Genomic DNA, 14,950 nt, shown 5'->3' with positions numbered 1-14,950 from the left:
ACCAACTTGCTTGCTCATTAAAATCCACTAGATGACTCCCAAGAGTGATCCACCTCGGCCAAGGAGCTTTAGCACTCAGTTGCTATGACAGTATGCAACTTGACTGAAAGGCTATCTATGGTGCTCACAGAATTGGCAGCTTTGTCGTGGTCTACGGCCTCTAAGCACCAGAAACTTCCTGATGCCTTGCAGAGAAGACATGAAAACGCTCAGTACTTCTCTTATGAGGGGTGATGATCCTCTCGGCTGCTGCATTATCTTCCGTGATGTAAGCCTACCATGGTTTCTTGCCCTAAAAACCTGCCTCTGCCCAGACATTAGGGTTTGGTTTTTTTTTTTCCTTTAGTCCGCTTACCACAGTACAGCTTCCTATCCTCCCTCTTCCTTTAAGACAGCAGCCACAAAGCTAACAGCGCTGTTGAAGAACTCGCACAACTCGGGCGGTTTCGGGAAACCAGAAAACCGAGCCAGTCATTCACATGGAACCTATGTGTTTCAAGGCACTTCAAGTGTTGCAAGCTAACACTAGCTTTACAAAATATGCATGCAATTCTCATATGGTAACTCCAGCCTGGAAGGACTTAAAAACATTTCATGTCAGCTTTCATACCTGCTTTCTCCTCATTTACACACCAACATGGCCATTTCTGTTTTCTTGTCGCAGTTTTTTCCTTTCTTCTTTCTCTTCATACTGAGGACACTTTTTCCTGACCCTGTGGAATTACGGCATGTTAGAGGTCATTTTGAACCCTGATGTACATCCTGTTGTTACCAGCCCCCGCATCCTCTGCAGCATTTAGACTCATGTCTTTTGAATCCTCAAGCAACTCGTCAGCACCAGGAAGTCTCAAGCAAGACAGTTTTAAAACTTCCGGCATCAAGGAGTATCTGACCCTAACATCAAGAAGCCCTCGAGTTAAGCACTGGCAGTTTTGTCTCACAGCGCCAGGGCTTCCTGGCTTAAGCCCGAAGAGGTACCAAGATGAAGAGGGTTTATTGCTGGAACTGAGCAAAGCACCAGGAGACCTTCTGGGGGACAGATTTCCTGCCGGCTTTGGCGAACAGCTGCAGAGACCAGACTGCCTTCCTCTTCCCCACAGCAGAGCCCTGTGGACTTCAAATATTTCAAGTGCCTGTCCCCTTGATGTGTCCCTTGAAGACATCATAAGCAAGCTGCTTATTGATTTTCTCCTCATTTCTCCAGTCTTTCCTAGTAACTGTTCCAAACAGACCATCTAGCTTCTCTGGATGCAGGTACAGATTTAATGAACCTCATGTTTCAAGCCTGTGACAGTTCAGAGCATTAAACAAATGCAATCCTATTCCATGGCTTGCTCAAGAAACTAACAGTGATCTTCTGCTCTTACAGCACTACAGAACTGGTTCTCTCTCCTAGCAGCGAGGAATGAGGCCGTGTTCAGAGAACAAGTGTTCATCCCAGCATTCCTCAAGTTCAGATCTGAACATGAAGCAACAGTGAAATGACAAATGCACACCTTGTTTCCTGAATTGCAGGAAAGGGTACAGCATGCACCCCATTCAGTTGATGTACTGCATCAAGATCTAAAATTAGACTGAGCTTTTGAGTTTCACCTACAATATCCCAAGCCCTACCGCGGTGGAGCTGCAGTGTCTGAACTGGAGGACTGATCCAATACTCAGGAAACGCTGGAGTCAGGCTCCCCGTGCCGACTATCTAACCTCAGCACAAACTCCTGGCGAAGACATTGGCAAGACGCAAAGGCACCGGCAGACATCAGCTGCCGCATACTGCTTGTTAGTAGGTACAAAGAAGAGTTTGATATAAGGCCTGAAATACATCCCCAGAAAAGCTCTTAATTTATTCACAACGGGACCCCCGATTCTGATTACCCACCACACTGAACTGTCAGCAGTTGGTTAAGCTGGAACGGTTGTTCCCCCCATCTTAACAGCAAGCAGTACAGTATTGGGGACCAACAGCGCTTGTTCCTCCATTTGCTTCCCCCCCCCCCCGAGTACATATTTAAGCCCAGCAACCTCCATTAATAAGTGGACAGTTGGAGCACCATTTCCTTCCCTCCAGCTGTGTACCCAGTTGTTGGATAATCGCCACGCGTGCGGCGGTTACATTAGTGCTTGCAGGCTTCTCCACCAGGATTAGGGAAGGCACTGCTGTGTCAGCATTAATGCTCCTCCTCCACTTCCTGCTGATGTTCTGCAGTACTGCAACTATCCTCGTCGTAGCAAGATCAGAAAGGCTCTTGCTTTAAAATGTAAAGGTCACAGGCTGCCCACAGCCAATAGTGAGAGAGGCTAAGTGAGCACTTAAGTCACTTATGACCTTCTCAGACCTTGCTGCTACCCTCAGGACATATGCAAGCTAGGGTAAGAACACAGCCCTTCTGGGTGTCTTCAGGCAACTCAGATGAGCCATGCACATTTCGGGGGTACTGGACACAGGCCCCGCTCGCGCTTAAGCTAGACAGACACCAAAGAGTATAATACTTACTGCACTATCACAATGATAAGTACAGTAATGAAGCTGATGCTTGAGAGCAGGACAGCTACCACTACCAACACAGTCTTCGAGTAGTCTGCCACATCATTCTTCCTTTGCGTCTTCATGAACTGTTCACCACAGCGCTCACCAAAAAAATCCTGATGACACCTGCAAGTAAACATTAACACAAGTTCTTATCAGCTCCCGTGCTGTCTGGAGCCAAGGACACCCACACACATTCAAACCTGACTTAGACATCTTCAGAGTTTCCCATGAATCTCAAGATGCTCCCTTTAGAGCACATTCATGAAATGCAGTCACTGCTCTAGCACAAGGTTTGTCAGCATTTCAACAAGTCGAGATTAGTTTGGGCGTGATGTTCCAGGAAGACACGCCTTTTCATTCTTTTGGTTTGAGTTTATGACCAACTGATGAGTTCAGTGGCTTGTTATGCATCTCAGATTCCATCATCACTTAATTTACATGGCAGAAAGATTCTCAGTCAAAATACCGCAGGAGATGGATCTATGCCAAGTTGACACTGATTTTTCCTCTGAGCCCTCATATGCCACTGGCTCATGCCAATCACACCTAACTCACAAGGTACAAGTGACTTACTTGCAGGTCACCATCTGGAGATGTTCTAGGTATATGCATTCACCATGGATGCAAAAGTTTTTGTATTCCATTTCACAGGGAGTCCCTTTCTTTTTGTTTTTCCCCTTGTTTTTCTTCCTTCTTGATTTGCCGGCATTCTTCTCACCCCCCCTCTTTGTTGGCTTGGGTTTAACCACAGGTTCAACTGAAAAAAGGACAAGATGACTCAGTCTAGCAATGCTAAAAAGCTGGATTCTGAAAACTGAATTACAGAATTTGGTGAGGGGGAGGAGGATGGTCACTGCAGGAGAACCTGTGACCAGGAAGCATAGGATGCAAGTGAGCATGCAGCTGGGCATTTCACACTCAGCACGAAGGCAGCAAGCTTAGAAGCTCATTAAGCACAACTCTGCCACCATTAATTCCTGTGCAATGCAGAACTAAAGCAGTACGAGCAGATGAGCTGAGAGAGCCACCAGAAATGAACGGCAGAGTTGAAGGACTGCAGCATTTCACAGCATAAGATACTAGAGTGAAACCGTACAGGTTCAAGCAAAGACCTGTAAAGAACATGTAGTTCACACTGAGCCAAGCCATCCACGAGTTTTATAGCGACTCAGATACAAGGCTAACAGCCTCCATCGCTCTAAACGCGCCATTTGCATCAGTGATGAAAGGCATTATAACTCACTAGGTACTCCTGGGCACTTGCAGAGACAAGACACCTTGCTACCCCAGTTAGCATACTTGTTTCTCCCCAACAACCTGCAGTGCTGTCTTCAGCAGAAGATAGTTCATTTCCAGTTCTCCTACTTTCAGAGAGATGCCGAGTGCACTGAAGGAGTGAAAGCAGGACAGTCTGCAAGAGTCAGGTTATTTGTTCTGCCGCTTACTGTTGCCCCTTATTATCTCAATTAAGTCAAACCTCTAGAAGAGTGTGGTTTAAAATGCTGGTGACTTAGTAGCCTTTCGATTTAAGCAAGGGCAATCATCTTCCTTTCGCTGGGAAGAACGAGCTAAAGCCAGACACTGACTAAGGGTCACAGGCTCTGTAGCTGCTCCATGCAGCAGTCAAAGCTCGATAGCATTGTTTCAGCGCAAGTTGGTAAAACACTGGTTCTCTGAAGGAGCCATCCCTTTACTGCTAGCCATAAAGCAAGTCGTCTTAGTGCAACACCTTGCTATTCAGGAGTAACAGTTAACCAGGTGAGTTTGAACAGCTCTTAAGAACAGTAGAGCTATTTACAATACTCTTCGGTTTCTCTATGGTGCTCTGCAGACCTAATGAAAATGATTATTGGAGTATTAATATTTTACCCAGAGCACTATGCATACAGGCAATCATCACAATAGGATGCAGCTTGATCCGGTTACTTCATAACCCTGTATTTCTAGCGACAAGAAGAGAGCCTGCACAAAGAAACAAGGTGTAGTTCACTGTTGTCTAGACAGCTGATCGTTTTAACTTCTAGAGCAACAAGCCTGGCTTGAAGTTACTTAAAAGCAAAGACGCCTTCAGCAACCAGAAGTCTGATTCAAATGGTATAAGCTATATTAATATGTAAACGAGGAAAACTGTTCCTGCAGCAAGGTTTCCTGTCCCTAGAAGTGTGAGCTTACTACTGACAGCTGAGGCCCCGGTTCTGTCCAGCTCGACTTGATATTTAGGTTCACACTTCCATAATTGACGTTGTTTCCATTCTTCCCTCTTCAAGGCTCGGCTTGTCGGTTTGATCTCCGTGCCCCTGTCTGCAAGCTGCACAGCCAGGAAAGCCACCCGCATTGAATCATAACCGCTTGAAGGCTGCACAGATAAACCTCATGCCAAGTAGAAGAGCTGGTCTACAAACCAACCACCTTTGGTAACAATTCTGGTTTCTGTGCAGTTATACAACACTTAAAGTCACCAAGCCAGTCGTTTTACAGGCCGAACTGCTCAGTAACTCCGACATTCCTGTTTCCCCCGGAGGTCTTCAACTCATGAAAAACTTCAGCAAGGGTACACAAATTTCCCAGACTGAGCATCTGGAGCATGGTCCCCCTTCACCTAAGAGGTCCTTTAGTCTTATTGAAGTCTCAAGGGGTTTCAGCAGGAAAAAAAGTAGCCAGATCCACCCTAGAGGGCAACAGCACCAGCCTACTAACATCTACTGACGTACAAATCACTTATAGGTAGGTACCTGGCTTGTATTACAATAGCGCTTAGGCCAGCACCAACAAAATCCCCCCATCCCCATAGTCAGGTGGACTATTCAGATCTCCTCAGATCCTACAAATGGACAGATTACAATAAATTCACACAATAGCCATTGACGGTGAAGTATTGCCTGAAAGACGCTTAACAAACTTTCCTGCAGCCACTTAAGGGGTTTAAGTGTTTGCTTTCCCAGGAAAGCCAACCCCAAGCCAAATAAGCCGTCATGAGAAAACACCCAGGAAATCCTCGGCGCACAAAAGACAACTTGATGTAAAAGCCACCTTTTAGGGCCACACAGCACCACTGAGGCTTTCGTGGTAGGTAGGTAAGTAGGTGATAGCTGCCCCACCACAGCCCTCCTGTCAGGTTTATCACAGGAGAGCAGTTCAGCAGGCAATCAGCTAACCTGCAACTTCCATGCACCCTAGGTGCACTCATGCCAAGTTTTCATTCCTGACAGCCTATTTTTAATGCAACAGTTTCAAGCAGAAGCATGCTTTCGCTCCATACTCTACGAGGTAAGCGCAGCAGCCTTACAAGAGAAAGTCAGAAAGAAGTCCGTGCTCACATCTAGAGAGCCCTCAGGCCCGGCACTGCCGAGCTGCCGAGCTCCTCTCACACCTGGCCCCCATACCCCGGCGTCGGGAGGGCTGCCGACTCACCTCGGATCAAGTCGTCCACGATGTACTGGTGGACGGGCAGTGCCTCCTCGTACTCCTCATCCTCCTCGTAGTCGGGCCCCGACACGGCCTCGCCCTCGCGGGCCTCGGGCTCCCGCTGGCCAGGGCCCCCGTGCCGCTCCGGCTCCGTGGCGTTTGGCGAGGACCCGGCGACAGGCCGGCACGCTGTGAGGGAAAATGGCGCCGTGGGCAGGGGGCAAACCAACCGCCGCCGCGCGACAACCCCCTCACCGCTCCCCCCCCCCCACCAATGACCCCAACCGCCGCCTCGCGCCGTCCCCTCAGCCGCGCCGCCCGCCCCGCTCGGCTCCCGCCGGCCCCGCGCGCACCTGCCAGCACGGCCAGCGCGGCGATCAACGCCACAGCGCGCATTGTCGGTCCCGGGGCGGGCGGCGACAGAGAGACGGGTGTCGCGGCGGGCGGCGGCGGTGCGCAGCGCTCCATGAGGAGCCGCCCGCCGCCGCCGCCCGCTTTATAGGCGGCCGCCGCTCGCGCGCCCGGACGTGGAGCGGCGTCAGCGGGGCGGGGCGGCAGGTGAGGGCGGGGGGCGGCGCAGGCGCACCTGCCGCTCTCCCGCGGCGGCGCAGGGCTCGCGGCGACGGGCGATGCCGCGCGGCGTTGCCATGGCGAGCACGTACACAGAGAGACCGGCGTGCACGGCACCGGCGCTCCGGCCCGGCCGCCCTGCTCTTTGCTCGGCCCCCGCCCCGCCGAGAGGAAGCAGGTGAGGTACGGCCGAAGTGTTTTTCAGCAATAAATCCGGGGATCGCCCTTAGCCTCAGTCCACGCGTGGAGCGGTGCGTGAGCAATGACTGAGGAACTAGTGGGCAGGAGGGTGGGCGTGCAGCCAGGCAGAGGCGAGCGCGCTCCTGGGGGCACTTTGGCTCGTAATTGCCACGGTAGCCCGTAGCGGAGGGCGCCTTACCACGGCCGCCTCTCCTGAGCTGTTGCACAAGGCGGGGTGCAGGAGACCTACTTTTAGGGGAGGAAAAACTAGGGCAGCGGGTTGTAACGTGCTGCTGCAGGGTGGGAACCCAGAAAAGCCCCGCGGGGGGGGCAAGGACAAAGGGACCCTCTGCTCCGGTCCCCGCAAAGGCCCTGCGCGGCACGGCGGGGCGGCGGCGGGCGGCAATGCTGCCCAGCCTTGGGAAAGGAGGATCTGGGCGACCTTCTCTTCTAACTGAGAGGGGCTGGAACGCTACTCACGGCTCCGGAAGCTGACGCAGCCTTTGCTCAAGGTGGCTGGGATCCAAGTCGCTGCAAGTCATTAAACCTTCTCCCCTCTTCCACATACGCCGAAGGAGGATACGCGGCTTCTGGTGCCGACTTTGCCGGGTCACGCCAATCCCAAGAAGCGATGGCCAAGAGGTCTGAAGAAGAAGTTGCCGAATCAGTCACTCAGATGTTAACCTGCAACAGACAGCCCCAGAAAACCTCCATCAGCCCCTTTGTGCGTGGTGCAATTAAAACAAATTTTCATTAGCTGATGGCTTTTCCGTCGGGGTTTTTTATCGTTGCGTTTCCCCTCGTTTCCCATGCCTCTTCCCATAGCGTCTACAGCAGAGAAAAAACAAGTCCTACTCAGCCGCCACGGCCCCGGGACAGAGAGCGCTTGGTCCAGCTGCAGCACCGGCAGGCAGTCGCCGAGCAGCTCCCGGGCTACAGCTCGGTCGTCATTTGGGGGCAGCCGGGGGCTTGACCGGGGCCCTCCTTGCCCCCTCGGACTGGGGTTCCCTTCCCACAAGACCCCCATAAGTCCCAGGGCCTGGCACTGGCAGAGACCGAGTGCGTGTGAGTGGAGTTTCTCCAAAGGCAGAGACTTTGGAGTTTGGGGTCTCTTACGTCGAAACATGGGGTTGGTGGTGTGAGAACGGCCGAAGGGAGGTTTGTAAACTGGGAGTTTTCCTTCCCCCCCGCCTGCCGCATTCAAGGCCTGCTCCCTCGCCGAGGCACTGCAGCTTCCCTGCTGAACTTTCTTTTTTGCAGCTGTTAAAATGAAGTATTTCTCCCAGTTTTTTATCAGAGATTCACTAGAAACATTTTGAATTAATTTTTTTAAGTTCAGTCGGAGGAATATACTGAGCACTGAAAATGTCAGCGCCGTGCGCTACGCTTGGCAAACGGCTAAGCAGCTGACAGGAGAAGCTTAGCGGGGGAAAGACCGAATGACCCAAGTGCAATTGCCCGTGTTACCTGCGCTGTTTAGAGACCAAACACGGCGTATCCAGTGCCTGACTCACTACATTCCCTCTCTCCTCCAATCTCTAGCCGATGGCTGCGTCTCACTGACCGGCAGCAGCGAGGAATTTGGCTTGGCATGCTTCAAATGTGTCAGGCATTTTGCTGACTTCCTCCTGCCGCTCCTGCGTCCTTGAAGAAGAAGGGGCAGCCTGGCATCAACCAGCACCGCTCCTCGGCGTGCACAAAATGCAGCAGGGTGGTGATGGCCACCGGTTGTGCACAGAGAGGTTCAGGTGGGACATCAGGGGAGCTCTTCCCAAATGGCGGCGTCCTGGCAAAGCCCTGCTTGCTGTTTCGCCGACAGGACACCCTCCAGAGGCCACAGGTTTCAGGACATTCGGGGTGGGATGCCGCTGCAAGCCCCAGCTCTGCTGTGTGCTGTCGGGGAGGAGGCACTAAGCTTGGCCGTGGCTGGAAGGACGCCTGGACTCTGCCCCCGGGCTGAGCTCCCGGAGCATGTCCCCAGGAGCCGTGAAAGGAGGAGAAGCCTTGAGGGGGCCGCAAGGCTCACCCCTGTGGGCTGCCCCACCGCGGCTGGGCCGGTGGGGCAGGTTGCTGGGCCGGCAAGGGCAGGGCTCACCTTTGGGAAGGTGCTGGTTCCCCGTGGATGCAGAGTGCCACCTACTGAGCCACCGCTCCCGGCAGCACCCGGGGTTTTCCGGCAGGACACCCAGGCTGGGGCTGCTGCTCAAAGTGCCCTTGCCGGCTCTGGCTGGTCCGTCATGCCGGTCCCAGAGGACAGGGAACTTCCCCAAAGGCTGGCGAGCCCAACAGGGTGCACCTTAGGGATTAGCAGGCAGCCCGTGCAGGGAGCTGCACGCACGGGCACAGCCAGAGTCTTTCCTTGGCGTCTGCCCTGAGCCAGACCTTGTTTTCCATGGAGGAGATGGGCTGGTGGTACGCTGCCCCCTTCTTGCTGGTGGAAATGAACACCTCGGGAGCTAGGCTGGTCCTTCCTGTGCCTCGACGGTCTTTTTGTTAGCCCTGAAAACCTTCAGCGCAGCCCAGACTCAGACAGCACCCGACAGCACCCGGCGCAGGTAGCTTTGGGGCCAACTTTTTTCCCCTCTGGTCTCCGGCCGCATCTGTGGAATACGGCACTGCGGCCACATTGGAGGGGAGGCTTCTCTTCGTCAGTCTGCCTCTCTTCTCCCAGGCTCGTCTCCAGAAAACATCCCAGCGATGAAGACTGTGGCTGTGTCTTCTGCTGCGGAGCAGGCATCATCTGCCTACCTGCAGCCCTGCGGCCACAAGGCCACCCTGGCAAGGACCTGACGTCCCGAGGCAGCGGTTCAGCATCTCCCGCTCTGCGGTGAATCCCAGCAAATTTTGCTGACTTGACATTAATGCGCTCTCTCCTTTTGCTCGGCAGCTCCTGGTTCCTGCTGTCCTCCTCACTGACCATGGCCTGTCGCCTTGAGACGACTAAAAAGGAAGGATGCGCCCAGGATGTGAAATCGGACGTTGTCAGCTCTGGTTAGTGCTGGGAGCCCCCGGATTGGCAGAGTATTTGGATTACATTTTCTTCTGCTCTGACCCCGGGGACCAGGGTGAAAAGCCACCCTGCTCTCACCCCGGACGGGGTGGCCAGCACACAGCTCGTCCCTCCCTCAGCCGTGCTGTGGCAATCAGGGGTGTAGGCAGGGGCTTGCGGAGGCGAAGCGACATCGATGCTGACAGCTGCCTGGCCTTGGCGGAGCGCGCTAGGGCATCGTGTCTTCCAGAAGAGTCCGAGTGCCAACTGCGATCGCGTTATTCACTCTCTTTACTTTTGATAAAACCCCCGAGAAATGCGTGCAGGGAAAGGAAGTATCTGAAATACCTGCCTATTAATTTTCTTCACTGACATCAAATGTTTATTTTGCAAGGGCGGGCACAGCTGACCTGGGTGTTTGAACATGAGTTATCCTTTCTCATCCATCCAGCTGAGAACAGGTGGAAAAGGGTAGTGACTCAAACCGGAGTGGTGTCTGTCTGGGCAGCTCACCAGACTTTCACTTGACTTGTGATCTGCAGACGCCAGTATCTTCTGCTATCAGCAGCTCCCTCATAGGCAGGGAGGGAGCTTTGAAGTGAGGCATGTGTGACTCCGGTTCCTGCTGATGTAAATCAAGATTGCTGTAATAAAGAGGATGTAGATGCGTAGCCAGGGTGTTGGCGAGGAGGGAAGGGGAAAGGCCCGGATACTGCCTTTCTGGAAATCAGTACAGATTTTGCGAGCCTCTGAGACACGCAGGCGTTCAGATGGCCGTGCATCCCTGCCGTGAAAGCCCTCAGCAGATAATTTTTTTCCGAGATGGTGACATTCTCCCTGTGCTCCACTCCTTTCCCCGAGACTTGGGCTGAAGCACCGATTGCGTGAGAAAAACCTGTCCAGAAAGGGATTAATTTGTGCACTTGTACTGCATCAGCTGTTCACCATGGGGAAGTCATCCCAGCGGCATGTGTTTGCAGTCACTCCGCATTTGACCGCAAAATCTTTCGAAGCATGTCTAAAAAGAAAAACAAAAAGGACAGAATCTGCTGGCCCCCACGACAAGAAGATCTCGATTTTTCTCTCCTTTGTATCCATACAAATGAAAAGCAGTCCCCCTGAAAATCTAAGAGGTACCTTCTTAGCCAACAGAACCTCCAGCAACCCCGAGCATCCCTGCTTAATCTGATGAAACATGCAGTGGTGCCAAGGAGTTTAACGCTACCAAATCGTAGCGGTGCAATTTTACACTTGCTTTCCACAGGCTCTCACAAATGGCAAGCAATGGGGAACCAGGCCTGATGATCTGCAGAATATCATGGGCCGTGTTGTGGCTCCTGTCGTTGCCTGCTCACTGGCACTAGATACAGCTGAGCAGGACAGGCTGGGCTCAGTTTTGCATCAGTGGTGGGGAACATGTTGCAAGCCTGTCTGGGATAGCAGTCCTGCCACGTGCTAGGAGGTTTTTTGGGAAGCTGCCTGCTGTTAGCACGCTGCCCTGGGCTTCGACTGCTCTATTTTCCACACAGCACGCACCAAGTAGCTCTCGTTTGACCAAACACATCCTCCAGCACTCACCCACTCGTGTTTGTGCAATGGCTCAATTTGCAAATGCTCAGGGGCAGATCCTGACCCCAGCAGTAATTGTAAGGGCCTGAAGCCGCAAGCTGGGTGAAGCAATATTGGATTTACACTAGAATGGGGAGCTGTCCCTCAGCTAACCATCTCCTTCTCTAATACCACGTCCTGCCATGCCAGAAAGCACTGAAAATTGCTGCCCTTTCTTCCATTTCCTCAGGCGATTCGCAGAAACTTCTCCCGGGACTCCCCGGCGAGGGCCGGCTCGTGGCCCTAGCCACGTCCCCCCCAAGGCAGGCTCCCCACGGTACCCCAAGGCAAAACCACCCTCCTGACCATGCTTGCCTGGCCCCACGGGACAGAAAGGGGTAGGTGCTTTAGACAGGAATGCCTAAAGAAACCGAGGCCAGAGCTCGGTTAAGCAAAGTTACTGTGGCCCTTGACCTTCAATATAATAGCGTTTCCCCTGCAGTGCACATTATGTTATATATTCAGAGTACCACGTCACTCTTAGATGGGCAAAATCATCAGATCATCTCTCTTCTCTGCAACGTTTCCAGGACTGCAAGCCAGCACGGTCCCTACGGAGGAGAACACCCAGGTCACTGCTTTCCAAAGGCGTGTGCAGCTACTGGATCATTCTGCAAGTGCTACAGAAGTACTCATTCTAAAAAGAAGAGGAAAAAATGCTTAAATGTGGAGCTGTGCTCAAGGTAGCCACAGCTGCGTGACTGCTGTTCATTAAGCTCAATCACAGAACGCACTCAAGTTTGAGAATGTGTGTAATTATATGCGCAGTGTGGCTGTTGGAAAAATTATGTCTATACTTGGGAAAATATAGGCTTTTTTTCCTCTAGTGTCTTAGAGATTGAGCGGAAAAAGAGCCAGAGCAGAAATCTTCATATTAAAAAAAACCCTCCTCAAACCAAAATGCCACTACGTGGCTGTTTTAAAAGCTAAAACATTGTTATTTCTAATACCTGGAACGTTAGCTATGAATCTTCTGTTTTCTTCATTCCATGCAACTTCTGGGCAACCGCTTTTTTGCTTACTGTAATAAAGTGACTTTCTGTAGGCGCAGATGCTTCTTAATTACCACGTGCTGACTGCAGCCTTCTTTTTAAGGAGCACTGCGTACTACAATCAGGGCAAATACAACAGCGGAGGAACAATCTTTTATAGTCACAAGGCAAGGCAAACTTCTTTGAGATGGTCTCATACAGATGGAGCGGCAACAATTTGGGGTTACCTTTAAGGCTCCCCTAAGAGGATCTTGGTTACGAACGTCCAGCTGACCTAAAGCGTGTTGGCGCCAATGAAAGTTGCCGTGGGTAGTTTGACTAACTGAGTTTGTTAAGTGGGGTGAATAATATATTCCTTTCCTCACCTTAGTGGCTTGGGTATGAAGTCACCTTGGAGATGCGTATCACAACTCATTTGAAAGCACATAGCATGTGAGTAAATTATATGGTACTGCACATTTTGAGGGACTGCAGTCTCACATGAGGACTGGGAACATGTGACAGAAATAGCGTGATGTTTTTCTTCTGTGTCGCATGTTATTTCCAATGGTGTCTAGAGTAATAGAGAAATAAAGGACACGTGAGGATTGTTTGGGAATTTTCTCCTGGAAGTGCAGCTAAAGTCTTAGCTTTTTACTTTATAATCTTCCTTGCACAATGTTTTTTTCAACCTGGTTCCCAAGTTGAGCAGCTGGCGAGGCAGGTAAGCACACACAGATGAACAGAGCCTGGACGTCCTCCTGCGTGAAAGGATTTCGTCTCAGCCAGGAAATGCTGTGAGCTGGATCCGTCCCCTGCAGGAACCGGGGCAAATCCCCTCGGCCAAGAAGGGTCCTCTCCCATCCAAACCGAATGCTTTCTGACTCGGCTTCTTTACAAAGACAGATACAGCCCATGGCGTGAGAGAGGGGCTGCCGTTTTGTCGCTGCATGCCCGTTTCTCCTCTCTGCTGCATTCGTGGGTCTGTTGGCGCTCAAGTCCTATCATCCGACGTGAGAATCTAACACGTGGCCCCGCTCTCATGTCCACCGCGGTCATTGGGGGTCACACACCCGGTCTGTCTCCTGCCTGACAGAAAGTGGATCCAGAGCCCCCGACGCTCTCTGACCTTAGATTAACAGGGGCAGGATGAGGCAAAGGTCAAATTCAGGCCCGGTGCGGGCAAGCTGAGCAGAAACGCTGGACAAAGAAGTTCTTGATTCTTCTCTGAGCCAATACGACTTTCGTCTGGGGCTGATCACCTGCTGCCCACAAAAGGCCCTTTGCCCGCCTGCGGAGGGACCCTTTACTGTCAGTCCAAGTCGTGCGCAGGTTTGCGTTGCTGAGCTCCCTGCGGCTGGAGCAGAGCAAAGGGTCTTTGGCATAAGAGAGTATTTCCCCTAACGTGAATGGTTTCCCTCTGATTCACCCCACCATCAGGAAGAGGAGGGCATCTGGTACAGCTGAGTTTTTGCCTAGCGCCTTCCCATCGGTGCATCAGGAGGTGAATTTTCTTTACCTATTTGAAGTCAAGTCGTATGTGAAGAAACAATGAATCACAAAGAGAAGCCTACAGCAATTAGAAACTCCTTTCCTCTCACCTTTGCCAAAGCTAGATTTTTTCCCTAGAACAAAGCCCAGGCAAGCCTTCCTACGCACAACAATGATTACGTAGATCACTCTGGATTTTGTTTTTTTCACAGGCCATGAGCAAGCAAAGAAGCTCAGGAGAACACTCTATTTCACGGGCATGTTTGTTATGCTTCCTTGGAAATTCCATTGTTTGCTGATAGTGCCTGCTTTTGGCTACAAGTGCTGTGCCCTCATGACGTCGGCTGCCTTTGATCGTGCCAGGGTGCTAGCAAATAAGCATGAAATATGGCAAACTAAAAAGGTGCCAGCGGACTAAGTCAGTCCTGACAGTTCGGGCGTTCATTTCAACGTGCTGAAGTGGGATCGGTGAGCGAGTGCTTTGCGAGGCTGCTTCCAGTCAGACATGTCCATCCGTCAGCAAAACCTGTGCAGGCAGCGCACCTGTGTCCCCTCTTCCTTGCGCGTTGCCTGTGTCCCCGCCAGGCTGCAGCGCGGGGCCAGCGCTTTCCCAGGAGAGGACTGCTGAGACACACCGTATGAGTAAGGTCTCGTTTGCATAAAGGTTGCACACTCATTCTGTGAAGGAGGTTTCCTAGGCACAGTCTCATTTCCTTCTGCAGGTAGGTTTGCCTTGATGTAGGAAAAACCCTATTCTTAAAGTCCTTGGACAGAAACCAGTTTACATTGGCATGCCACAACGCCGTCCTCCTGGTGTGTTTGGGTCCGCCCAAGTCTGACTGCATGGAGGCACACTCTGCCCCTCTGAAGCAAAACCTAGTCTCCGCTTTGAGTTGGATTCAGGTATCCCGCTCGCTATGGGCCGCGCTTTGCTGACAAGAGGTCTCATTCCACTCCTAAAAGCTTTTCGACGTCACTGATGCACCAGTGTCTGCATCGCTCCTCCTCTCCTTCTGGGCTTCACCCAGGAGGTTTCAGCGGGAGCAGAGGTCTGCTTCGAATGGGGAGGGAGGAACCCGGAGGTGGCAAATGCAGGGCTGAGCGCCTTGCTCTCCACCACTCAAGGCTTTCCTCGAAGCGTAGAGCTCAGCTCTGTTCCCTTTTCGCGGTGAGAGGTAACTCAGCTACAGCAGGTGAAGTGAACTGGTT

The 14,950-nt window shown here is 52.1% G+C and overlaps 1 protein-coding gene across 1 annotated transcript; it reads right to left on the bottom strand.

Annotated features, from left to right (window-relative positions):
• Positions 1–498: 498 nt before the first annotated feature.
• AREG (amphiregulin) lies at positions 499–8,648 on the bottom strand. The gene is made up of 6 exons (XM_075150651.1): positions 8,150–8,648; positions 7,163–7,366; positions 5,939–6,121; positions 3,101–3,284; positions 2,492–2,650; positions 499–713 (listed from the first exon to the last, which is right to left on the bottom strand). The coding sequence occupies exons 4-6, from the start codon at positions 3,169–3,171 to the stop codon at positions 626–628; spliced, it is 318 nt and encodes a 105-aa protein (XP_075006752.1). The 5' UTR covers positions 3,172–3,284; positions 5,939–6,121; positions 7,163–7,366; positions 8,150–8,648; the 3' UTR covers positions 499–625.
• Between the last annotated feature and the right edge of the window lie 6,302 nt (positions 8,649–14,950).

This window comes from Calonectris borealis, chromosome 4 (genome assembly GCF_964195595.1).
Source record: "Calonectris borealis chromosome 4, bCalBor7.hap1.2, whole genome shotgun sequence".
NCBI classification, from domain to species: domain Eukaryota; kingdom Metazoa; phylum Chordata; class Aves; order Procellariiformes; family Procellariidae; genus Calonectris; species Calonectris borealis.
This window is presented reverse-complemented; position numbering and strand designations above follow the sequence as displayed.

What these genes read in the sequence shown, in the direction of transcription:
- AREG (XM_075150651.1), bottom strand. Translation starts at nt 3,171, where the DNA reads ATGGAATACAAAAACTTTTGCATCCATGGTGAATGCATATACCTAGAA. An exon ending in CTCCAGATGGTGACCTGCAA is followed by an intron (nt 2,651 to 3,100) that starts GTAAGTCACTTG and finishes GTTTACTTGCAG; the next exon opens with GTGTCATCAGGATTTTTTTG. An exon ending in CTTATCATTGTGATAGTGCA is followed by an intron (nt 714 to 2,491) that starts GTAAGTATTATA and finishes GTAATTCCACAG; the next exon opens with GGTCAGGAAAAAGTGTCCTC.